This window comes from Rhea americana, unplaced genomic scaffold (genome assembly GCF_003343005.1).
Source record: "Rhea americana isolate MKP2758 unplaced genomic scaffold, rheAme1 scaffold_84, whole genome shotgun sequence".
Lineage (NCBI taxonomy): Eukaryota > Metazoa > Chordata > Aves > Rheiformes > Rheidae > Rhea > Rhea americana.
The window spans coordinates 1,646,138-1,671,191 of NW_028187023.1; the positions used below are offsets into that span (position 1 = coordinate 1,646,138).

The 25,054-nt window shown below is 43.9% G+C and overlaps 3 protein-coding genes across 5 annotated transcripts in view; 2 read left to right on the forward strand and 1 right to left on the reverse strand.

The window, feature by feature from the left end:
- Positions 1-13,284, forward strand: part of PLEK2 (pleckstrin 2) — a 14,903-nt gene extending 1,619 nt beyond the window's left edge. The window contains exons 1-10 of one of the 3 annotated variants that reach the window (XM_085323340.1): positions 4,402-4,654; positions 5,330-5,373; positions 5,471-5,635; positions 6,593-6,774; positions 7,479-7,570; positions 7,897-8,084; positions 8,596-8,697; positions 9,890-9,973; positions 11,101-11,179; positions 12,285-13,284. In XM_085323340.1, the coding sequence (XP_085179466.1) occupies positions 5,356-5,373; positions 5,471-5,635; positions 6,593-6,774; positions 7,479-7,570; positions 7,897-8,084; positions 8,596-8,697; positions 9,890-9,973; positions 11,101-11,179; positions 12,285-12,412 (1,038 nt within the window). In that variant the 5' untranslated portion in view covers positions 4,402-4,654; positions 5,330-5,355 and the 3' untranslated portion in view covers positions 12,413-13,284. Of the gene's footprint in view, positions 1-3,341; positions 3,438-4,401; positions 4,655-5,329; positions 5,374-5,470; positions 5,636-6,592; positions 6,775-7,478; positions 7,571-7,896; positions 8,085-8,595; positions 8,698-9,889; positions 9,974-11,100; positions 11,180-12,284 lie in introns of those variants that run through there. The other 2 variants (XM_085323338.1, XM_085323339.1) reach the window with 2 other exon arrangements.
- Positions 13,285-13,782: 498 nt separating this feature from the next.
- Positions 13,783-19,405, reverse strand: LOC146585212 (galectin-related protein A-like). The gene is made up of 6 exons (XM_085323289.1): positions 19,203-19,405; positions 18,974-19,066; positions 16,128-16,216; positions 15,155-15,329; positions 14,586-14,771; positions 13,783-14,043 (listed from the first exon to the last, which is right to left on the reverse strand). The coding sequence occupies exons 2-5, from the start codon at positions 18,998-19,000 to the stop codon at positions 14,628-14,630; spliced, it is 435 nt and encodes a 144-aa protein (XP_085179415.1). The 5' UTR covers positions 19,001-19,066; positions 19,203-19,405; the 3' UTR covers positions 13,783-14,043; positions 14,586-14,627.
- Positions 19,406-20,213: 808 nt separating this feature from the next.
- ZFYVE26 (zinc finger FYVE-type containing 26) overlaps positions 20,214-25,054 on the forward strand; it is a 49,341-nt gene continuing 44,500 nt past the window's right edge. Inside the window, exons 1-4 of the mRNA XM_085323329.1 lie at positions 20,214-20,508; positions 21,765-21,843; positions 22,650-22,739; positions 24,211-24,757. Coding sequence (XP_085179455.1) covers positions 20,318-20,508; positions 21,765-21,843; positions 22,650-22,739; positions 24,211-24,757 — 907 coding nt within the window. The 5' untranslated portion in view covers positions 20,214-20,317. The remainder of the gene's footprint in view (positions 20,509-21,764; positions 21,844-22,649; positions 22,740-24,210; positions 24,758-25,054) is intronic.

Sequence of the window (25,054 nt, forward strand, 5' to 3'; positions counted from 1 at the left end):
TGTTCTCTGCAGCAGAATTTGCACTTTGGATTTTTAATTTCTGACAGATTTTTTTCTTCTAGAGTCTAGACACAAACAACTTTTCAAACACTGCCACTTCTCTATAGTTAATCTTAAAAATGTTTTTACATCATAGAGCACTCTTAAACCCTTACTATCACTTTTATCTGGAAATGTTTCATCATTTTTATTTTGGTGTGGTTTATTTTCATCTTAGTTCATTCTCAGTGTATTAGAAGAACTRAATATTTAATGGTGTCCTACACCAGAGGGTAAAATCCTAACATTTTAAGTATCTGGTTTGAAAAAGCTGGATATACGTGATTCCCCCGTGTGATGCTGCTTGCACAACTGTAGAGATGGCCCTTGTAGAGCATGCAATGGGAGTTGRGTTTTGGACAGGCTCTTTTAATCAGCTGTTCTTGGCTTCCGGAGGGACTAAACTGGAATGTACCAGCAGCATCTATCAAGTCAGTGAGGTGAAATATTGCAGTGCTTGCACAGTGCAGGCTATAGCCTGCCTTCTCGTTAATCTTGAATAATATTCTGTGGTCCTGAAGTCTACAGCAAGCTGTTCCTGGCCATCCTGATACAAATTCTGTATTCTTCATACAAAATATTTTGGGGTCGCTTTGAATGAAAGGTAAAAAAAGAAGCGCTCAGCTGTGATGTGTTTGTTAAAATGTTTTACTTACATGTGGAAAAACACCGCTTTAAAATGGATCTGAGGAAACGGGCAGTCCTCCTTTCAGTGATTTTTCACATCCCACAGAAGACTTCCTAGCATTTTCTAGAGCTCCCTGGATTTGCATGTTGGGGAGTACGTCACTTTTCAACGGAGACACCTCAGTGCCAGAAGTCACCTTCCCAGCATGCGTGCTAGTCTCACAGCCCAGATGGGCTGACTCCCTTTGCAATGACCCTTTTCCCAAGTCCTCCGTCTGACCGAGATCTGCGTGTACTTAATCTCAGGGGGCAATAAACATATGGGCAGTTTGTTAGCTTTGAATAACCTCTGCAGAAGGAGAGAAGAGGGGATTTGCGTGCGTGTGTGTGTGCAYGCACATGTGTGTGGGCATACTGTATCTATCCAAAGCACCAAAGAAATAAGTGAAGGTTCTAGATTATAAGCAGTAGTCAACACAAAAGCAATCCTATTCCTGGGSAACTTCTGCTTCACCACTCACCAGCACTTCAGACAGTGAAATTCTTAATTGCTAGTGGCAATTTTGCCAAGGCACATCTGTAGATTTGTGGGTGGTCTGCATCCTGGAAAAATGAGCTCACTCARGTCTCCAGCAGGGACTGGTTATTGTGTAATTCTGAGATCACTGTCTGAGCGAGAGCCCCTGCAAGCTTCTGCCTGTCTTCGCTAGCATGAAGTTATGTTACCCACCTTGTTATGAATTGCCTGCAGTAGCAAGTCGAACAATGTGAAGTCAAACCTCAARTACCATATGGTGGAGCACTGCACTCTTGGAGCTGCTTACATAAAGAGTTCTTGTGTAGGAAACAAGCACAGTAATCACATTTCAGATTGATCGTATTTTTTTTCTCGATGCAGCATTGCTAAAGTCCTTGTGTACCCACTCTTGTGAATATTTCAAATACTATGAGCTCTTCCCTAAAGTTTAATATTGGTGGGGCAGTGCTGGTATGTAGAGAGGTGAGTTTAATTCTGATRTACGGAACACTTGGTGAGCTGAAGTTACTTTATTTTCTTTTTCTACTGGCTACATCACTTTTTCTCCAAGGTGCTGCTTCTGAGTGTGTATTTTTATTTATATGTATTTTACGTATATATGCAGAGAGATTATTCTTTTAATTAAAAAAAAACATTCAGCTTAGATCTTCATTTTAAGGCCACAATCATGTAAATCTTTTTTTTTTTTGTTACAAAAATTTCATTTGGTATCTTTGAAAATGCTTGCATACCTACAGCAACGAAGTATTAAAACAACTTATGTAGATGCTCTGTTAAACTTACTGTGCTCAATTTGGATGGACAGAACAAACATACCTGATGCAATTTATGCAGGTTGTTGCCACGTGGCTACCTGCCTTTTCCAAGGGAGCTACGTTCAGCAGGAGCTACATACTTCACTTCAGCGTGGGTTGGCTGCTTTTGAAATCTCAAACAAGGTGCTTTCCGTTTATATGGCAATTGGTTTTTCTAACTTCAAAGCACTGACAGTGTTCGGTCACCCTCTGTCTTTCCCACAGTCTGTGCGGGATTTTTCTCTTGTCTAGTCTCCAGTACGTTGCTGCGTTTGAATGCCTTCCTTGGTGCATTTCGCTTCCTCCCTCCCCATTAAAAGTCAGAAAAATACCACGAAGATAAGGTTGTTTGTTCCTTTTTCTCRGTACATGAAAGCATGACCAGTAATTTGATCCAATGTGCAAAGACTGAGGAGAGATGCTTGAGTCAACTCGTCTTACTGAAGGACTCTGGACTCTGTGCATAGCAACAAGAGCTCCTGTTTATTTGTTATCCTCTACATCACGTTTCTTAGCACAGCCTTTAGCTTTATCCACAGATATCACCTTGCTTTTGATACAGGTCAGGAAACACTAACAGTCCAGGCACGGCTTTTGTTTCTGAACAGCAGCTCTGACTGAAGTGCTGTTGGCTATTACTGGCTTATTTCATGAAGACCTGATCAAATGGATTTRTTATGGCTAAAGTTTCCAAACATGAACGACTGAAATTAGGCTCCTGAGCTCATGTTCAGGAACCAAAAGGYGTTCTGTGTTTCAGAGGTTCTCAGTAGCTCCAAGAAATCCCTGGAGAATCTGGGCTAYATCTCCAGGGCCGCTGAAAGAAGAGCAGCGTTTGCAGTGCGTTTGGGCTTCTTAGGTAAAATAAATCTCTGGCAACAGAAGATGTGTTTTAAGGCTCGTCCAGCCCTCCTTTTAAGGGCTCTGCTGGGTGCTGCGCGCTCGCGGTGGTCCGTTCCCCAGCGCCTGCCACGGGGCGAGCGGCGTGCGGGGCGGCCGGAGCGCCCGCCGCTCCCGCGGGTGCGGTCTTCGGCTCCGCGCCCCGCTCCCGTGCCGTGCGGGGCTCTGATCTGGTTTGTCATCGCATGGCTGCCGCTTCTCATCGGCTTACTCACCCGGCRGTGCCTTTTTACTCTGCCGAATTCTGGGCAATTCTTCTGAAATCCTTTCCAAGCTCCCCTTGTTTTACTTCCCTGAGGGCAGGTGCTGTGTCAGAGCCAGTTCAATGTTTAACTAATGTCTCATAAGCAGGATGAAAGGGAGGAGCAGGGGGAAATCAGGGAAGGGAGAGTACGTCACGGCTGAGGAGGAGGGTAGCGAAGAAAAATGAGCTTTCTTAAGCGGCTGGTGCGCAGAGGGCCAGGCTGCGAGGGCCCCGGGGGCTGCCCGCCATGCAGGAGGCAGGAGGCGTGCTGAAGGAGGGCTTCCTCGTCAAAAGGGTGAGGGCGCGCGCCGCAGCAGGGGCCGTGCCGAGCCGCGCCGCGCCGTGCCGCGCCTCGCTTCGCTGCCGGGGCTGGAGCTGGGGCTGGCGGGGCGGCGCGCTGAGCGCAGGCCGCCGGGGCCTCCCGCCGGCCCTTCGGCGGGAAGATCTCGGAGGCCGCGAGGCGGGGGCATAAACCGGCTCTTTAGCGTCAAGGCTCCGTCTTTTAGTACCGACGACTAGCGCCGCGGTCTTTACTTGCGCTCGGAAGCGCGTTTCAGAGCTTTACCGCGCCTCGGGGAAGGCTTCTCGGCGGGAGGAGCCCTCGCGGCGGGCGTTCGCGGCGGCCGAGGGCCACGTGGAGCCGGGCGCTGCGTCCAGGGCGGCCATGGCCAGCGCTGGGCGCTGCGTTGCCTTCCTCCGGCGAGCGAAGCAGCCCCAGCTCGGGCTCCGCGCTCTGGCCGGGCTTCGCGGCTGTTGCACGACCCGTGAACTCCATAAGGGAAGTGAAGGCACCGCGTCCGTCGGAGGAGCCGTCTGTCTGCACGCAGAGGAGCGCTCTGATGGGAAGCAGGCAGMAAAGAAGACGGAGAAAGGAAACTGGAGGAGAAGGAGCCAAGGCATCCAGGGGAAACGGTGAGGATGGGTTGCACCCAGATAAAAGGACACACAGATGTGTTAAGCAGACGACAGCAGAAGCAAGGAGAACATCTAAATGTGTTATAAGCAACTGACTGTATTATAAGTATGAAGCAAACTGTCCAAGGGACAGAAAAGATAAAATATAAGAGGTCACCTCTTGAAACAGGAGAAGACTCCAAAAAGGAAAGAAAAGAGCCATAACAAAGAGCGTATTCAGAGGAAAAATGGCCAACGGCATTCACAGCAGGTGAAAAAGACGGTGAGGAAGATGAAGAGAAGAAGAGGATAAGACCGAGCTAGATAAATCGTATTTAGTGTAGACCAGAAGACATTAGATTTAAAGTGATTTAATGGAATCTAATGACCTCAGCTTTTCTTGGAAATTGCTATTTTTTCCCCTTTCCCTGCAGAGAATTACTGAGCTTTGATTCCTGCCACAACCAGACCTTACGTGTTCCTTTCTCCTAGCTGTCACCACCCTCTCCCAGGCGTCAAAGCTGCCTGCGCCRAGCGCTGCGCTTGCTGACTGCGGTACTCTGTCGTCGGCAGAAACCTGCGTCAGCCCCGCTGCACCGCAGCGCCGGACCTGCCGGGGTAGGACAGGACGGGGCCTGTCGGTGCCAGCCCTGGCTCAGCGCGTTCTCCCATACAGCTGGGCTAAAAATAGCTGGAGGCCGTCGTTATTTGGGGGGGGGGTTGTTTGTGTTCTGGCATAAGCCAGGAGGTATTTTTGGCTGTTCATAGCTTTCCTTTAGTCTTTTGCCGTTAAAGAGAGTACCTCCAGTACAGACAGAAACCAGTAGCACAGGGAAATTTTTATTCTAGGAGCCTGGAGGCAGGTTTGATAGGATTAAACCCTAACTAGTATGGGAGGAGGAGAGAAAAAGCCAAGGCACACCAAAAAGCGCTCTCCAGACTGCTTGGCACCTACAGCCCCACCAAAATGACAGAGAAGGAAAGTAATGTGAAGACATCAAACATCATCCAGGATCCACGGAGACGAGAAGCTTGTCTGCAGGAGCTGCTGAGCGTGCTGACGCTCCCATCGATTCCAGGGTTTGCCTTGTTCCTGCCTGGTGCTGCCGCCTGGTAGGCACACGCCGAAACRACGGCATGTTAAGGTCGTTCACCTGAGCTTCTGCAAGAAAAGCTTCCAGCCAGGAAAGACGATGTCCTGCTGGAGAAAGAGCACAGTGTCTTTCTGCTCTTGCTGCATGATTTTTATACTGGTGGAACTTGGTTATTTTCTAACTGAATTGTGTATTTCAGAGAGCAGGGCACCACGATGACTCCTGATGATCCTTTTCATCCAGGTTCCTATTAGTCTGTGGCATTTTCAGGAAAAATAAAATATGGTCATTTCTCCAGTGCTTGTGTTAACAGCAGCTGTGTGGATTTCTTCCCCTCTAGGGACATATTGTTCACAACTGGAAGGTCAGATGGTTCGTTCTGCTTCAGGATAAGCTGCTGTATTATAAACTTGAAGGAGGCAAGAAGGAGCCTTCTCCAAAGGGCAGGATCCTTTTGGATGGCTGCACTATTACTTGTCCATGCCTGGAATATGAGAACAGACCGGTATGACTGGAGAAAGATATCCCACTCTCTGATTTCTCCCTAGCCTTTTCCTCTTCTCCTGCCTCCTTTGATTTCTGTGTCCATACTACTGGGGTATGTTTATCCAGATTTGGGCATAGCTAAAAGTGAGCTGCGTTAGCAACGTAACCAGGCCTAGCCATGAATCCTCTTGTTGTGTCTTTGCAAATCAGGGGCACGGCCACTAACAAAACATGCACGCAGAGGGAAGAACAAACAGGAACGCATCAGCCCAGCAGCATGTGGAGGGTGGGCACGGACAGCTCAGCAAAGCCCCRGGGAGAGCGGGAAGAGAGGGGAAGACCTTGTCTTCCTTGGCGGTTGCCCCTAAGCCCTGGCCATATCTACTGTGTGCTCCCGGGCTAGCAGCCGGGTCAGGTGCCCTTTTCCTATTCCAATGGGACTTCGTTGATGTGGAAATTTTTGCAGCGCAAGGGCTCTGCAGAGGAAAGCGCCTCCCGGGCTGCTCTGGTCTCCAGCTGGTGGCAGCAATGCAAACTTTCCCTGAAGAGGGCCAGCAGGGGAATGACTTGTAAATTGCTGACAATTTCTCTTAGCAGTACAAGTCTAGTGAGAGTTTTCAGCTGTTGAGGAACTATAGAAGATCTGGATGTGAAAAAACTCCATTGTCAATAGCAGACTCCTACGTAATCCAGTGTCTGGGCAGTTTGCTCTCCTGAGTACCACCGGCTCCTTGCATGCAAACATGGATTAGGGGAAAAAAAAAAGAAGAAGAAAATATTAAAAAAAAAATAAAATCAGAGTCATGTCCAGCATCCTTCAGGCTTGGGTACTGCTTGGTACTGCCCAGGTGGGATGGCATACCCTCCTCTCACTTCTCCCCTCACTTGTCCCACTTGACTAGGGCTAAAAGAAGCAAAGCATGAGTGGAGGATAGTCGGTAAATGTTGTTATTGCTTTGCACTTCTCTCTCCACAGCTACTTATTAAACTGAAGACAAAAACCAACACAGACTATTTTCTTGAGTGTTGCTCCCGAGAGGAGCGAGACTCTTGGGCTTTGGACATTACCGGAGCTATTCATGCTGGCCACCCAGTGCAGGTGCAAGAGCTTCACAGAATGAAGAACTCTTTCAAGCTGCTAGAGAATATTAGTCTCCAGTAAGTACAAATGCCTTCTCCTTTGGCTATTGCTGTAGTCTGCAAAGCGCCCGAACTGGGGGGTAAGGAGGGTTGAGGGAAGCTCCTCTCTGCCCTGATCTGCTCCCTCATTGCCAGAAGAGCTTCTTGGTCCTGGGTTTTGCCCGGGTGCATGAATGTGCATTTTCCTGACCATCATTTTGTTCTGGGTACGCGGTTCTGTGCAGGCTCCTCACAGCTGGCCTGAGGCCATCCTAGTCCTGCTGCAGAAGTGTTCCCATTGGGGTGATACATCGTCTCGGAAGGTGTAATGTCAGGGAGAGACTCATAGATAACTCTAGTAATAYGGTCTGGTGAGCTTTCAAAGCTGACAGCCAAAATCCGGGCAAGGATTTTTAGGGCACATGATGCTAAACAAGAGGAAGCTGAGATATGTTTAAGAAAACCGATATGAATTTAATTTGTGTTGAGAAGATAAACGGAAGCTTGCTATAGCCCAGGTGAAGGATTTTAAAATTAGATGTGCTTAGTGAGGCATCTTGTTCAGTGCTCTGCACTGGGAGAATAAAGTTTTCCTATACCGTACTTAGAAGGAAATTTCAGCAGGCTGTTTCCTGGCTTTATGTCAGCAATCRTTAGGACATCCCAGCTGCTGACAGAAGTACATAACAATCTCTACCTGTCTTTCTCTTCAGGTAACACTGTCCTCTGTATTCTTTTTACAGCCACATAGTGGACAAAATGCGTGATAGCAGCACTGGAATTAAGCTGACCCCCAACATGGAGCAAGGCAACAGATACAAAGAGACCTTTACAGGTACATGTGCTGCAGACAAGAGCTTCCTCGTGTCTAATGCACTATGTTGCTGTGGAAAGGGAGCTATTGCACTGTCTTTGTGGTGGGATTGATTGTGGCACAATGGAAAGTACCGGTGCAGCCAAGCTCTCCAATGCCGTTCTCTCTTGCCCTACAGATATATGCAAGCGCACATAGGCTCCCCATGCATTTGGCCAAACTTGTACATCATTCACAGTCTATTCTATGGTGCTGAAAGGTTTCAGCAAAAGAAGGCCTGTGCTGTAGGAGACCATCTCGCCACAGAAGAGCATGTTGTCTTGGTCTGAGCTGTCTTCTCCCTGCAGGTTCTGCGCTGGTGGACTGGCTGATTTCCAACAGCTTTGCTGTGTCACGGTTTGAGGCCGTCACCTTGGCCTCCATGCTGATGGAGGAGAACTTCATTAAGGCTGTGGGAGCTCGCAGCATTGAGGCCACGCGCTACAGTGACCTGTCAGAGCAGTTCCTCGACGACTCCACCGCGCTGTACATGTTTGTAAGCGATGCAGCTGCCAGCAGACCCATATGCTCTGCTCTTTATCACTCACTTGATTTCAGGCAGTGCTAAAGGGGACACACACAGCATGCAACAAAAGGTGAAAGGTGCATGCAGGCAGTGAAAAAAAAAGTATGAAAGGAAAAGCTCTTGAGTTTTTAATAGTAATAAGGCTTGTACTTTTGCTGGAGACAAATAACTGCATGGATATGGACGATCTACAGATTAGGTAATCAGGTATTAAAAGGAGTGCAGCCTTCAGTACTGCTGTGTCTGCATTTAACGGGGACTGTGCCATAGTTCTACTAAGAGTCAAGGCCACAGTGCATGTGTAGGTTTTACAGCTGTAATTCAGACCTGGGCAGCAGAGTTACGGAGTAGTATTCATTCAGGGAAAAAAAAAAAAAAAAGGCTAAAAATAGCTTCATGGAAGATAAAATACAGTAGAACTTTGTGCTTGGAAGTGTGCTTAGATTTTCTAAAAGAGCAACTATCTTTTCTGCATTTGCAGACTGAGAACTATAAGAAAAAGATCAGTTCCAAGGAAGACCTGCAGTTTAACATCAGTGAATTAAGTGGCACAATTGTGAAGCAAGGCTATTTAGTGAAACAGGTAAATACCTTTTTTGAGCATTCATTGAGAAACAAGAAATATGACAGCTGTTAAGGCTGCATGGAGAATAAATGTGGGTTATAGGAGCATTGCTGGAAAATTACGGCGAACAGAGAGAACTCTTGTCAACTTTGCTATCAGATATAATATAGTGAAGAGTATCTAGACATAAAGTGAGCTGTAGAGCTGCAGCATTATTAATGGAATGTAGTGTGTATGTTGAGTGTATACTGAAAGATATAAAATAATTTTAAAAGTCACATTCAAACTCAAAATCTTACCAGAGTTGCTATATTTACCGCTAAGCGGATACAATGTTCTTCTGCTTTGTCCGAACCCATCGAGGTGATGTGAGCAACARTGATGTTCAGCCATGACCACAGCTGAATTTCAAAGCTGAATGGATTCACTTTGGCATGAAGCAGACATTATCCAGTGGACAGTCACTCATATATGCACATAGATGCTCTGGTAGGGAGATTCCTGTTGTCTTTGAGTGTAATTAAAAAATTCATGTCTTTGAGTGTATTAGTGGGTAATTGCAGGATCCCATGCACAGTCTGGAACGCTTCATTTCTAAAATGAGCATCAGTTGCAGCATTACAAAGCTGAACCCAGCCCCCAGCAGCTGGCAACCCCACCTCATTGCATCCCTGCATTTTTCCTCTGGAGCTTTGAACCATGAGCTGAGTTTTTAATGTCACTTTAGCTCTCCCTCTGCTCCCATCCTTGTGGCCAGAGCTCTGCAGAGGGATGCTTTCAGGGCCCTAACACAGACTTGCCATGTGTGCTGCACATTAGCAGCTGCCAGGGAAAGAGTAATGAGATGCAAAAACACCCAACACCTCTTAATGCCCTTGGAGCATGCAGAGTATATCTCTTTAATCCAAGCCCTGTATTTAATCTGAAGTTAGGAGGAGAATCACATGTGTATTTGCTTGTTCTTTTCATTCTCCTTTCTTGGTGCTCAGCACAAGAAAGGGAGAGAATGAAAAATTATCAATATATGATAAAGGATGTTAACCAGAAAATCCTGAGAGTTGTAAAGATGTCAGAAAAGATTTTTCCCTGTTGGCTCCAAATCCTCTAATTTTAGTACCTATTTAGGTATTGCAGCCCTACAGCAGCAGGAAAATGGTCATCACAGCAGGAGGTATTTACTGGTGATAACTTTAATTTTCCTATGTTACAGGGGCACAAGAGGAAAAATTGGAAGGTGAGGAGATTTGTTTTGAGAGCTGATCCTGCTTTCTTGCACTACTACGACCCCACAAAGGTATGTGGGTGGGGAGTTGGTCTCCTCTAAAACCCTCCTACAGAATAATAATAATAATACAGATTATGCTGTAGATGTTGTTTCTCTCACCTAAATCTCCTTCTGGGTTCCTCTGCCTGTTCCTGGGGAGCAGGACATCTCTAGCTTTACCATAGGAGGTTGTCCATGTGTGATATTTTTCTCTCCTTGTGTCTTCTAGCCTGTCTTTTCCCCACTGAGATTCTCTTCACATAGGTATGGGGCAGTGGTCTCCTTGAGATTACTCTTGCGGTGTCCACTCAGCCAAGGACCACGTTCCTGCAGGCCCATGATTTTCCTGGCCTGTGATCTTCTAGGGCTGTCATCTCACCTCTTGAGGGCTGTACTGCTGCTGGTGTTTTCTACTGTCTTATTCCAATGCTGAATAGGTCCTCCTAGATGCCAAAGTATTTATGGGAATTACTAGTACTCAGTTCTGAACTTGCTCAAAGAATATTAGAATTTATCTTCCTGGACACCACTATCAATGGGAGAAAGCCAGAARGGCATGTGGAGCCATCAGCCCTGGATGCACAGAGCACCTCGAACCCCAACAGGTCACTAGGTGGAACACATATAGGAATGCTTTATGTGATTTTTTCAAAAAAAAAATGCAAACAGCAGAATAGTGAAAAGAGTTTGAAGAGCTGATTTGTTTTTTATTGCTGCTTTCTGTGGGACTTTTTGCACCTCAACTCTCCCTCCCCCAACAAACTGCAGAGCCTAGAGATCAGACAAGCGAACTAGTGAAAATTGTCAGATTTTTCCGATGCAGGCTCAGGGAAAAGTGGCAAGCTAAAAATTGATAGTTTTTTTGTTAAATATGTTATTCATAAAATAGTACAGAGGTTCTAGGTATACATATTTTTATACTACCTTTGTGCTTTTAATCAATCTCCACCATTCCCAGCCCCATCAAAGAAGACTCTGAGACTGAGGGAAAATAATAATGAATTTAGTCATGTTTCCTAACTGATTTCTCCTGTGATTTGGATGTTTTAGATCCAGAAGGATTGGCATTACCTCTCTACTTTCATAAAAATAATTGGTCTGCTCTAGAAAATAATTCTGATTTTTCCAGATAGGCCTAATTTCCATTTCATTTGCAGGAAGAAAACAGGCCAGTAGGTGGATTTTCTCTTCGTGGCTGTCTTGTCTCTGCTCTGGAGGACAATGGAGTCCCAATGGGTGAGCATGAGCCTCCAGACTTTCCTGTGTACAAATTTACACTCTAGCAACACAGTTTTGGGGGATGGGATTGCACGTGTGGCTGTCTGTGTACACAAGTGGGCTGGCCTTTCCTTTCACATGGTAARCAAGGGAGGAGGCAGGTCATTGAAAAGCCCCATACTGTTGGGCTATTCCATAACAGACGGGAATTTTTAGAGTTATTTCTGCATATCTTCAGTATTCCCCTTTTTATGGGCCTTTCTCGGTCAGATGACCTCTGAGACCATCTCAAGACACTGATTAATATTACAGAGTTAACAGTCAAAGAGAAAATGTCTTGGTCTTGGATATTGTTGAACCCAATGCCCAGAGGCATCCCCTGATGCAATCCCTTTTTGTCTGTTCTCTCTGCTTATGACATTACCCTTTTTTGATCTGCTACAATCCAAACATAGGGGAAATTTAAAAACAATAGTACATAAAACAGTTCTGTCAGTGTATGTGTTTGGTTTAAACACTTGTCTGGAACCTCAGCTGTTAACATTTTTTTGTTTTTTGTTTTTGTTTTTGCTGTTAAAATAATCAATTTTATTATAGTAAGCACAATGTGTGGATCTTGCRTAAGGAGCATCTTTCTAAAGATGTTCTTTAAGAGTTGGTTTCCTTTTCCCCTTCCTAAGTAATAAATCTCCCCACAAAAGACATAGCCTGAAAAAGAGAGAGGAGTGGGATAGAAGGGGGAAGAGATGACACAATGATAAGCAATACAGTTCATGTTAAAGGAGCCTGAAGATGGGCAGGAGCAAGTCTGATCTACTGCAGGAACTGGTAAGTAGTTCCCTACCTGACTCCAGGATTCCCTATCTAAACAGCATGTGTTTTACATGTGGTACGTAACACACCATAGTTCATCCAGTCCCTGGGAGGGGTGTCTATACTATGTCTTTATAATACAGAAGGGGAATCAAAGACACAGGGGTTTTAGATTTCTTATCCATAATGAAACAGATAGATTTAATCCTTTTCTTTCACTACATTAAAATTCCTCCCTATGAAGCTTCGTATCTGCTGAAAAGCAGTCCTCTGTGCCCTCTCCTGATCTGTCACATTTTTTTCTCTGCAGGAGTGAAGGGAAATGTGCAAGGCAACCTCTTCAAAATCATCACCAAAAATGACACCCATTATTATATCCAGGCCAGCTCCAAAGCAGAGCGAGCACAATGGATTGAGGCAATCAAACCACTGACATGAACAAAGTGGACTCTATGCCAAATGGCAAGTCACATTAGTGACGAGGTTTCTTGCTCTCTTTGTCTGGGAATGTTTTTTCCCCTTATATATATATTTTTTGATATTTGTACGACAACACAGAAGTCATGTAAATCCAGAATAAAAATTCACCACCAAGAAGAGACATCTAAGAGACAAGGAACAACAGGTTAATACAGGCAAACGGGGCTTTACAAGGAAACAATGAGGCAGAATATTCCAAGATGGAAGAAAATATCCTTTTGTACAAGTATTCAGTTTGCATCTGGCAGATCCAGATTGTGCTTTAACCTAAAGCAGAAATGTTCTTTWCCCCTTTATAAAGGGGCTCATAAACTTAATTAGTCCAGGCTGACTGAATCAAGGTGTGTGAACTGGGTTAGGGCAATGAAAGGTTCTGGTTTTTGAGGCTGCCCTTCTTGATATACTATGAAAGAATCTTGAACGAAACCAGTTTAGTTGCCAAGATAATCACTATTGTGAAACAAACTACCAGTCTGTCCGTCCATCCATGTGCTCTAATATTTGGTTCTCTGTCATGCTAGACAAGATCAGAGAGTCCTTCACTCTGCTATCTAGTTTTTTCTTATAGTGGTAATAGCTCATAGCACTACATGACCCTGAGTGCTCCTGTATCAGATCAGATCAGTGGTAGTTATTTCACACAATGGCTGGTGCTGAATATTTTGGAACAAATCACTCAGCCATGAAAGCAAGACTTTTCCTTCTGATTATCACTGTAAACCCATTCAAGTGATGCACCATAGGGACTGAGAGCTCTAATAGCAGTTTTGCCTATTGCTGTTTATATTTTAAACCATTAAACTTTCCATTGTTTTTCTAGTGAACTTGACTCTGATGTTATATTATTATTAAATGTTACAAAAGTTCAACACATTTGAATCTCCTATGTTCTTTTGAGATGATTTTTCTCAGAGGATAGTTTGGGGTATGTGAAAATAATGGTTTCATAGACCCTAAACTTAGATTAGTATGGAAACTCAGACATCTCCCACAGTGCCAGAGAACAGAATTGAATTTAGTGAGATTATTTAAACATTCTACCAGGCTGCCCTTATTTTATAAAATTCCTTATGTTATCTGAGTACCTGTATCTGACAGCCAACCTTTGTAGAATCTTCAGAAGCCCTCTGAGATCAGTATGCTATGTAACTTCCCTGAAATCACAGAGAAATTTGATAGCCCCCTACCCACAGAATGATTTCTTTGCAGATTTATTGCCCTCCAAGCTCTGTACTGGAAAAAACTCTCTTTATCTAGAGATTTTCGCCTTTTTTCTGTGTTTCCTGGTTTTATAACTAACCAATTACAACAGAGCCAAAGACAACTGCTATGATATATAAGTGTATTGTAATAGTCACGTATTTAGGAATCTTTTGTAAATCTACAGCAACAAAATACCAGCATATCACTTAAATGCACTGAAATATTTAACAAAGTTAATACAGAAGTTTGCCAGCAAAGATGCAGCTTTAATCAGATATAAGAACAAGCAATGCAGTTTCAGCTACAGATACCATTGCACAGGGCTGATCCAGAGAAGACTGTGAAATCCACAGCTGTTGAAACCTTTCAGTTCATGAGAACTCTTCCTGCAAGAGACAGGGATGATGGTAAGGCATTTATTGCTCTGTACTGGGAMGCACAGATGGCTTTGTGCTGACTGATCAGAGCTTCCAGGATTGACAATTCTCTACTAGTAACGCAAACCTTGTTGGGGGCCCACCAGACTTGCTTATTCATTTATAAGGAGATCTCCAACCTCTCTTCTCTCAACACCACCACCTGTATACTGCTCGGCTCTGGTTATAAGAATAACAGCCATGCTACCTCTGGAAGGCCTGAGCTCCAGCAGCTGGCCTGGCTGGGGAGTTGTGAGGGGGAGAAGGGTTTCACAAGAATAGGAAATATTGCATAACATCATAGTCTTAAGGTTGGGAGGCCAAGAGAATATCTCAGCAAAGGCCATCTGATTTACCTGGACCGGCCATATCCCTGCAATGGCTCATGGTGTGTGTGAGAGAGAAAAGTATGTGTTTCAAACACATCAACAAGTGAAACAGACACAGTCCCCATTCCCCAGAATCAACCAGGAGAAAAAGGAAAAAAACATTTCTCAGGCAGGAGAAAGTACATTTGTCTTTGTCCCCTGATGACACTGAGATCTTCTTTTTTATCAAGCCACTTTGGTAAGCTTGATGTCCCCTGTGATCTGTAAAGCTTTCACCAAGTTCAGGGCCTGAATACGGTGAGTGAAGTCACAGAACTGCCGTCCATCAACCAAGACCCGTATTTGCTGGTGTTCACATAACAGCTCCATCTGCCATGGAAGAACAACAAAGGAGGGAATTAGAGACCAGCAGCAGAGGTGATTTTGCTAGCATGGACTTAGAACCCCATGTGATCAGGATACTGAAGCACAAGGTCTACAGATTCTTATTTTAACACCTCTAATTAACAACTTACCTTCTGCTGAGATAATATGGTAAAATTCCTTACAGTGAATTCTCTCAGTAAAACTAGAGAAAGAAATGATTCTCTCCCATCAGGGCTGTTGATGAAGCATGAATGTTGCTCTCAGTCCCAAACTAGACTAGTACACTAGGGTTGTTAATGTGGCAATTTCAATAGTTAGACATTTGTTATGATATATGCAGCCTTTCAGCCTTTCTCCCACCCTAATCATAGTACCTCTCAAATTACCTTAAATGTGTCACCTGCTGTAAATGGGAAGTAGGGAATAATTTTCTCTTCTCTTCCCCATTTTCCACCAATTCGTGCATTTCGGGTGATGGATTTCTCACTGAAGTTAACTGTAAGTAACAGCCCAACATCTTTGTTTGCATCCACTGGATCACAGAGCAGAGTCACTGCAAAGCTGAAAAAACAGTTCAGTGACTGGGACTTTCAGAAACGTAAAAGAACAGAGGATACACRGTAAATGCATAGAAAAACTAGAGACTTCTGCTCTTTTCTTCTCAGATCAAAATACAGGACTCCTGCAAGGACTGTGCACAGGTTTAGAAGCTGCAGAAAGGGATGGAAAAGGGTTGTTGTTTGTTTCTCCTCCAGTTTCCAGTAGGATGCTACTGACTTCTAATTTTGCTTTCCTCTCTTGCAACTGAAACCAAGCCAATATTTGTGTCATAAAGGAGGCTATGGAAAAATGTAGTAAGAGAAGAAAACTCTTCCTTGGTAGAAGCACRGGAGTTGATAGCAGTAAAGGCAAAAAAAATGTAATGATAGCACAGTTGCTGTCATCTGGACTAAACATAGTAATGGGTGTACACCTGCTGTGCCAGAAGTAGATATTTTCATTGTGCAGAATTAAATAGTGCTGGCTCTAGCATCCAGTAGACAACATAGACAGAGGTTCTGAATTACATATGCTCTCGAAAGAGCAATGCCATTCATATACTCCATACAGTTTTCGTGAGATAAAGGCAAGGAGTAGAAAATGCTGCAACAGCAGTCAGAGAGCCTAAACAGTGAATTTGTTCTTGACCTTTAATCTCACTCTAAAAGAAGAAAAATTAATTGCAGACATAAATTATGAATCTATGTCACTTTCTTCCTCCTGAAAGAGCATAGACCCTTAGGAATTCTTTTGAATTTAAAAGGCAAGTATGCTACAGTGTATGAAGTAACTGAACCCCATAAAAACCCCTTCACTTACCTCTTGGGATTGGAATGCACCATCCCTATGACAGTGATTTTCATGGCTGGTCTCAATCCACCTTTAATTTCACCAATGTATTGCTCCATCTGCAGGGAACAGTTAAAATATGCTGGGGCAGTTTACAGCTTGGTTAAATTAGCTTTAACAACTGCTTTGGTTATACCTCTTACAGTTCTATTTTATTTTTACATGTAGAAAAAGGATTTAAAAAATCYGCAATTTAAAATACTTCTTATATTTTTAGTCCAAATTCCATCCACTCTGGTAACTGAGGTGAGATGGCTGACACAACCAAAATGACTGATAGCAATGTGATGACTAACTGATAGGGCTGTGACAGCAATGGTGACTGTGATGGGCAATACCTGACTAAAAGACTGGTATGACTAAGATGCTGGTATGACCAGCTGCTGTCTGTAATATATGTGACTGATATGAATGATTAATTAAGGCAACAGCATGCCTCAGGTGGCTCTACAATGGGTATCACAGACTTAAGATGATTGGCACGACCAGCTAAGTTAAGAGCAAGCACTTCAAGCACTGAAGCTGCTCAGACAAATGAGATCAACCAAGTAGGTGAGGTGACTCACATGTTTCAAGAGAGTGACAGCTACCTGACATATCTCAGATGACCCAGTGACCGCTACTACAGTCTAATGACAACAAACCTGGTCCTAACGCTCCACATAGCAGATCAAAAGCTTTGTGGCAGCATGATGCAGAGCACAAACCATGTATAAACTTACTCTGCTAACTCCAATTTGTTAACAAATTTTGATTGATTAACTTGATATTAGCACTGGGTAAGGTAGTGTCTATCTTCTAGCATAAAGCCAGTATAAACTCTGTAATCCAGCTGATTTAACAGAAATGTGATTGTTTGCTCACATCAGATCCCAATCAAATTGGTACTGGTGGGTGATTTGGTAGCATGCAGGTCCAGTATGAACAATCACTGGACTGCAGTCCCAGGCTGCTTCTCTGTTGTGGCCCAAGAAATGCTTTGGCACAGAAACTTTGACCTTGCAGTCGGGACCATGCAGACAGGAACAGCAGGGTCCCATAGGGTCAAGTGGAGGTTAATCTGGGTACACTTACAGTGCCCRTGATGGGTTGATATTTAATATAGATCATTTTTCTTGCTCACCTTTGGTTCACCCCATTTCCTTATATTTAGTCAGCAGTAATACGCCTTCTTTATATTTATCAGAGTTAGACTCTCATATACCTTTAAGTAACCTTAAAAGCCATAATTTTTTAAGACAGAAGACTTCTCAGTAGGTCTACTTTTATTCTAATTACAGAGAAATGTAGTTGAAAACTCTACCCAAATATCAGAGCTAAATTTACTTGTTCCAAGTAATTCTCTGACTGTTTAAAGGCTCAGTAATGAAACTAATAGACAAGATGGTTAGTATAGACAAATAAAATAGAGAGTTAGAAACAAGTGATAGGGATGTTATGAGAATTCAGTTTCATAAAATGATTTGATAATGTAAATGCTAAAGTACTACATTGCAGCATGTAATCGCTCCATGGGTATACCCACTTAGACGGAAGTTGCTATAAAACWCTGAACGTCATTAGCAATTTACATTGGCAATTTTCCAAGCCAATGCACAGCAGACACTATTTTAGATAAAAAGCGCATTATTTTTCCATTGTTCCAAAGTAAAAATTCAGACATTTTTCACTAGAAGATCTGCACAAAATATATGATTTCATAGTTTGACTTTTAGAAATATTAAATTATCATGGAAACTCATGGACTGCTGCTCATAGTAAAATCACTTTCATTCAAGTGTAACTTGCTATGACTATTTCATACATTTTTAAATTCAGACGATTGGAAGATATGAAAAATGTTAGCTTTTGGTTTTGAAGCCATGCTTCATAAAAAGGAGAAAACATGTAAATTGTTGAGTGCCAGCTCATTTAATGAACATGGAAATTATAGAAGAAAAAGTCTCTCCTATACTCTGCTTTCTAATTTCAATATACTCGTTGTAACTTCTGCTGCAAACACCATCAGTAATTTATCTTCCCATCTTGCCTTTTACATCCAGCAACATTTAGAATGCAACACACATTAATAAACATTTAATTCTTAAAAACACAAATACAGGAAGAAATTAATTAAAAGAATCCCTTCAAAACTACAGCAGTACTGGTAATGCTAATAATGTACATTCACTCTCGCAGAACTGGGCAGCTGATTCCAGCAGGTRGGTTTAGAAACTTGTAACAAAAGCAAAGCATCAACCATCTAAGAAATCTGAAGTGAGGGAATAGCTTCTCAAGTAAGAAGTCTGACTATGGAGATACTTAAAATTAAATTAGATAAAGCAATTAGAGAGCAGATAACAGGGCATAAAAGACCACCGGCTAAACAAACTCGCTCACCACTGAGGTCTCGTCCCCCGTCAGCGTTCCTTCCTTGCCTACACAAGAGGCAGGACACGAAATAACAGCCCAGCTTGATAATGCGGGCTGAGAAATTGTTTGCACAGTCATGCACCACAGTAAGTACAGTTATTAAAGTTAAATATGTGCAATGGCAACTATATGCTTTCAACATGTAAAACTCTTCCAGCACGGCTGAAACAAATTCAGAGGCACAGTTGTCTATATGCCATTTCTTGGCTGATTTTGAATTGAYGGTGTAGAGGAAAACTACTCAAGATGCTATAGGAGTTAAGGATAAAGTCCCTGCAGGATCTTGTATTGCTTATAGGTGAGCTGAGAGACTCCGAGTAGCTTTGTATTTTTAATACGCATGTGTATCGCCCCCTCCCCGTATTTTCTATCTAAAAGCCCTTGGGACWCGTTCATTCACTTACTTTGGCACACCTGTCATTCTCCGACATCCTTTCTCTGCCTTACACTCGCCTTGGCTGCAGCAGTCCCAGGAGAGAGACGGTTTTGTTTGGTGCCTGAAGGAAAAAAAAACACAAACAAAAAGCCCAGAATAAAGGGAGGGTGGGAGGGGGGGGACTTATCTCTGCCGAACACCAGCGGGACGCCACCCTGCCACGCAGCTGAGTCACGGACCTCCACGCCTCCACTTACCGCCCAGTGGCAAAGGGAAGCAGAGAAATAACAGGAGGCCCCGGGGGCTCTGCGGGTCCTCGCTCGCACCCCTGCTGCGGGCCTGACGCCCCTCGACGTGGGGCCTGTCCCGCTCCCCCGCCTGCACCCCAGCATGGGTGACTGGTACAGGCCTCCTGCTTCTGTCCCCGCTGAAAGGGGCCCCAACCCCGCTCCAAGCGTCCTCTGCGGTGTTGATAACAAACAGAAAAGGGGGGGGGGGATCAGTAAGGTCTGCACGATCCTGATTTTCTGGCAAATCCACACACACAAACATACATGATTTTGTATAACACATGTGTATATGCACGTTCATGCATGTTTAAAATACTGTGTATTATACACATAAAGAATTAAGCTTAATTGAATATATTTTGATAGTATTACATCCTCTTTCAAAGGGGCAGGTATATGCAGCTATACATCAGTATCCATTACACGCTCTTCGAGAGAGCAGGTAACCGCCGTGCAGACACGGCTTAGCCACGCGTTTCACACCGCCCCGCCRCGCGCGGCGCTGCGCCCCGCTCAGCACCCGCCGCCACGGCCGCCGGGCGCTGCCGCCCCATCGGGGCGGAGCCAGCGCGCCGGGGGAGGGCGGGGCTCTTGGCGAGAGCCAATGAGAACCTCCGACGGCACGAGCACGGGGCGGAGCTGGCAGGTCGCGCCAGCGAGATGGGCGGGGCATGAGCAGCCCCGAGATGCCCAGGCGGCGCCCGGCGCCCCCGAGGAAAATGGCGGTTTATTTACATGCTGCTGCGGCTGGGCCAATGGCCGCGCGCCCGCCCGCCCGCGCGGTCAGCTGAGACGGCGCTCAAGATGGCGGCGGCGCGGCGGGCGCCCGCGGCGCTGTAGAGCCCGGCGTCCCCGCGGCGGGCCCCCGCGGCGGGGCAGTTCTGCGAAGCGGCAGCAGGCGTGTCGCTAGTGCGGGGCACCGCTCGGGGCTTTACCCCGCGCGCTCCCGGGAATCCCCCTCCCGAAGCTCTTGCCCCGGGCGCCCCTGCAGCCGGGAGGAGGCATGTGCTCCTCCCGCGTAGCGCCGCGCCGCCGGCCTGCGGCTGTCTCGCTGCCCTAGGTGGCCTGCGCCTCCCGGGAAGATGCATCCGTTCGGCAGGGAAGAAGCAGCCTCCCTGGAGCGGCTCTTGGGGTTCTTCCGAGAGTGCGTGCGGCACGGGCACTGGGAGCTTGCGCAGGCCTGCGCCCCCCAGCTGCGGCGGGGGCCTGGCGGCGGTCCTGAGCGGGTGGAAGCCGCTCTTCAGGCTCTGGTGGCTTGTCCCGAGGCCGTGAGGTAAGCGGCGGSGAGCGTTTGCGCGTGGTAGGCGGGAGCGCGCCGCGAGGAGCGGCGGGCGGCAGCGCCGGCCTCGGCCCCGGGGTCCGAGGGGAGGGAGCCTCCTCTGGGCCTGCGTTGCGCTGGAACTGAGCTCTGCTCSGTTTAGAAACGGTGCTGCCGAGGCGGGCCCCGTGACGAGGGAGAGCGTCCCCTCCTTTCTAGCTCTAGAAAGACCTTTCCATAGCTTCAGCTCTGAAGAAATTCAAAATTATGCTGTTGGTTTCTTGTTTCTCTCATATTGCATTTTTGAAACAGCGTCTTGTTTGTTTCTAGTTGGCTTAAATCTCTGCTTTTGAGGCAGGTGCACGTGAAGTGTGGCTTTCTAGCTCTTCAGGGAGCACTGATGTTCAGGTTAAAACTTAATATTGCTCCCCCTCTCCAAGCAAATGGTAACACCTCTTCTCATTAAGATTTGTGCAACGTTTAGTAAAGACTCTAATAAGTAGCTTACACAGCACTGAAAATGACTCCAGASGAGGGTGTGCATATGGTTAGATTAATAGTGTGAATGACCATGTGAGATGCAAGTATTTTGGATCGTTTTAATCCTTGCTATAGTATATAAAGACTCTGCTTTGCCCTGATGAGACTTCTGAAGGCCAGTAAAATATTTTCTGTTTTCTYCTTCTCTTCTAGACCCTTTGTCAATACTGAATATCTTCCTTAACAGTGTAGATTTTGGAATGTGTGTAAATGTACTGGAGCAGGTGAAAAGCTGATGGAATGTAGATGTATTCTTTRTTTAATTGGTGCAATAGTTCACTTTTAATTTGGACATAGAACTACATCTATGCTGTTGTGATCTAAGAGTTTGGTTTTAGGGGCTAGAACTAGGAACAACAGGGAATAGCAGTGCTAAGCAAGCACGCAAGTTTCAGAGAAATCTGCTGACATGCTCGAAGGCTGCTTTACAGACTGAACTTTAGACCAGAAATAAATTCCAGTGTTTTAAAGCAAAGAGTTATGGCAGTAGTATTGGTGTTCAGCCCATCCAGAAGCAGTTATTTGCATAGCAGAAATTATCAAGTTCATATATAAATAGTACCAATGTTCTATATTCTCTGCATTCTCTTCTTGTTTGACTCTTCTCTAAAGACTTGGTCATCTTTATTTTTATCATACACAAAGAAATATAAAGATCAAAATGAGCTCTGTTTTCCAGAGATAGGGAACAGTGTTGTATAATCCATGATACATGCTTATTACTTTTGTAGATATGAACAGAACCGCAGCCCTCAAAGAATTGCGTGGCTTTGGCTTCTTGTCCTGGAAAAATGGCTTGCCTGCAATCAGGTATGGAAGTTAGTTCTAGCTCACTTCCCAGCAAAGAATAATCAAGCTAGTTGCCTATTCAAGGCTCTCCCACTCTTTGTACAAGAAGGTACTCTTTTAACAAACATAYCTAGAAACAACTGTTAATCTTCACAAGGTGCTTTCCTTTCTGCACATTTGGGAGAAAAATAGGACCTTTTATATTTGTTTAGATAACGTTAGTTGGCTTTTTAGCATAGAGCATTTCTGCTAATGGAAAGTATGAGCTAATAAACTTCTGCATTTGTGTAACTCCTTTTTTTTCTTAAAGTAATTCAGGCATCAGACAATTCTTCATAAGCTTTAGATTTTGAGGGAGTATAGCTTGTTAGCTGGATTGGTGGGTGGAGATAGATGGGTGTAAGATGTTTTATAAGCAAAGGAGGAACTAATCTCTTCCTCTTTTTGAGTTGGTACAGTGGGATGTGTGTTCATGCATTGTTCTTTTGGGTTTTTTTTCAGTTCATTTGTTCATTGATCCCACTACATAAAGATATGCAATTTTTCATCAGTCTTGTAGGAAAGATGCCTCTATTTGATGGGATTATAATTCCTGGAGTAGAGATGCTTATTTCAGTTTCCAGATGTTTGATTAAATGGAATACACTGGTGCAAGAGCAGAACCTAGATGTGGAATTAGTCTTTAACTGAGAATTAGGTATCTTCAGAGAGAGATTTCATTTTATCTCAGTTGTTAATTAAATAGCTAGAATTAGTTTTACATGTTAATATAAATAAGTAAAAATTATATTGACTAACTTTTTCCCTATTTTCTTATGTTATTTTAGAAAACTGTTCCAGTTGCTCTTCAGAGAGAAATTGAATTTTTATTGCTCTTAGAAGAACTACAGAAAGATGTCTCTGAGGAAGTTCTAAAAGTGAGTGCTTTCTTACTTCTTCTCATTAATTTTTCAGAGTGTCCAGGTTCTCTTTATCAGTCACTGGAGTCAAAGTTAATACTTTCTGCTAACTTGACTGCCTGAGATGATAATGTGGTGGTGGTGTTCTGACAAACTGAAAGAGACTGTAATTCAGATCAATTTTTGAAGTTAATTTTAATGTACCTGACAGTGATTTTTTTTTTCTTTTTTTTTTTTTCTGGCCAGAGAAGAGACTGTAGGCAGTCAATGAATGAGCTTTTGTATGTGGTCTTTCTAACAAACTTCAGTTTTGACTATGGCTTTTTCCACAGTCTTGCATCTACAGATGTCTATGGTAATCGTAAAATAATAATAATAAAAAAAAAGGCAAAAAATTCATAGTCAGAAAACATCTTTTAAAAGCATATCTGTTTTCTTTTTCTTTCTCCTAAAATCTTGGTTTATGTCTTATCCTTKCAAGGAATTTTTGAGTGCTGTGCTATTGTTAGTGATGGTATCTGGTAACTGGTATGTCTTGTGCTTCAAGGTCTAGGGCCCATTCTTTCATTGTTAATACATACAGACTGATTTAGTTGAGACATGCATTGAACCATTCAAAGAGTGGTTGAAATCAAAAYCAAGTATAGCACTGAAAAGCAGGAGAGTTTCTGCCTTTAGCAGTCTCCTAATTTGCTGTTGATTACAACAGAATTGTCTGATACGATGTCTGAATTAGTACTCAGTGTCTAGCTCTTTAAAGAAATTTTGTTTCCTTTTTTAAGATGAAAATGGAAACTGATTATACTCAAAGACTATTTGCAGCTTGTAGTGTGAATGAGAAAGAGGTACTAAATATTTCTGTACAGAATTACGGAATTAACAATTACAGGATGAAAGCAAGCAAGGCAAACTTGACCAGTTTAAAACAAATCTACTTGAAGTCTAATAATGACTAATCAAGTCTTTGGATGTTATCATCTGACCTTCAAGGTCGTGGAGGAGTTCACCATTATCTGCAGTGCTGTACAAAAATAGGAGACTCATTAATCTCATTTCTTCGTTACCACTTAGTGTCAGAGGCATGGTAACAGGTAGAGTAACATTTTGATTCAGCGAGTAGAGGAAGATGCTGTGGACTTGTCCGCTGCTCTTAATATTCTCCTCTTTGCTACACACACTTGCACCTCTTCTGTTAATATTCCCTGAGACATTGCCTCCAGAAGGACAGAGCACACACAGCTCCAGAGTGGCCACAAGTTGCTTGGCTGGTACCAATTAGAAGATAGCATGATCTGCTATTTTAGAGAGGATATTGGACAAGATAGACCACTGTTGGCATTTCCTATTTATTAATGGGTTTCCTAGGTAATCTAATGTTTCCAAATTGATTTATCTACTTTCTTTCAAGTTTCTCCTGTTTTTCAGTGTATTTATTTCATGTTCTTTCCTGAAGTCCCAAAGGCTTACTCTTCTGTTATTCYCTTGCCAGGAACTATTTGAAGCATTTGAGTGCACCCAGGACAAGCGTACTGCAGACAGGAAAAGAAAAGATRGCCATTCTCACAGATTCAGTTTGGATGTTGTTTCAGCTCTCCGTAAGCTTTTGCTGCGGGCTCCCCAGAGGGCACAAGYCCTACTGGAGTTCTTCCAGGAGGAACAAGGCGCACAGAGCTCCTCACTACAGCAATATTCCTCTCTACAAAATATCTTTGTTGACTTTCTTCGCGAATCCTTAAAATCTCTGCAGAAGCTTCAGTGCAGTTCTGAGATTTCAGCAGAATTGGATCAAAGAGAAATAGTAGATACAATTTATGGTGCTCTTAGTATGGTGAATTTTGAGATGGAACATCAGACTGATGAAATACGGCAACTCTTCAGGGAGCTTTTGGATGCGTGCTGGGCTGAAGGGAGCCCACTGAGGGAGGAGAAGTTACTAAGCTGCATGCTAAGGAAACGGAGCTATGGCCTGTTAAGCACGTATAGCAATGTTCTTGTAGAAAGAACAAGAGAAAAATTCCTGGGGTCAAAATCAAAAGGTTTGTTTTGCTTTTTCATTTCTTTTTAATAATGCCACTGAGATGTTAAACGAGCGAGTCTGATCTTGTAATCAGACAGTGTTCTTCAGGTGTGTTAACAAGGCTAGGTGTCTTGGTGGAAAAAACGATGCTAAAATGATATAAAGCATGAGTCTGGCACCTCTCTGTACTTTTTTGTATTCTATGCTGYCTTCTTGTGTGAGTACTTCCTTTCCAATCCCTTATTGTGCTCTATTTTAATTTGCTTAGTGTTTCTCCTGCTGAAGATCTTTCTTGTAACTAGAAAACTGACTCTCT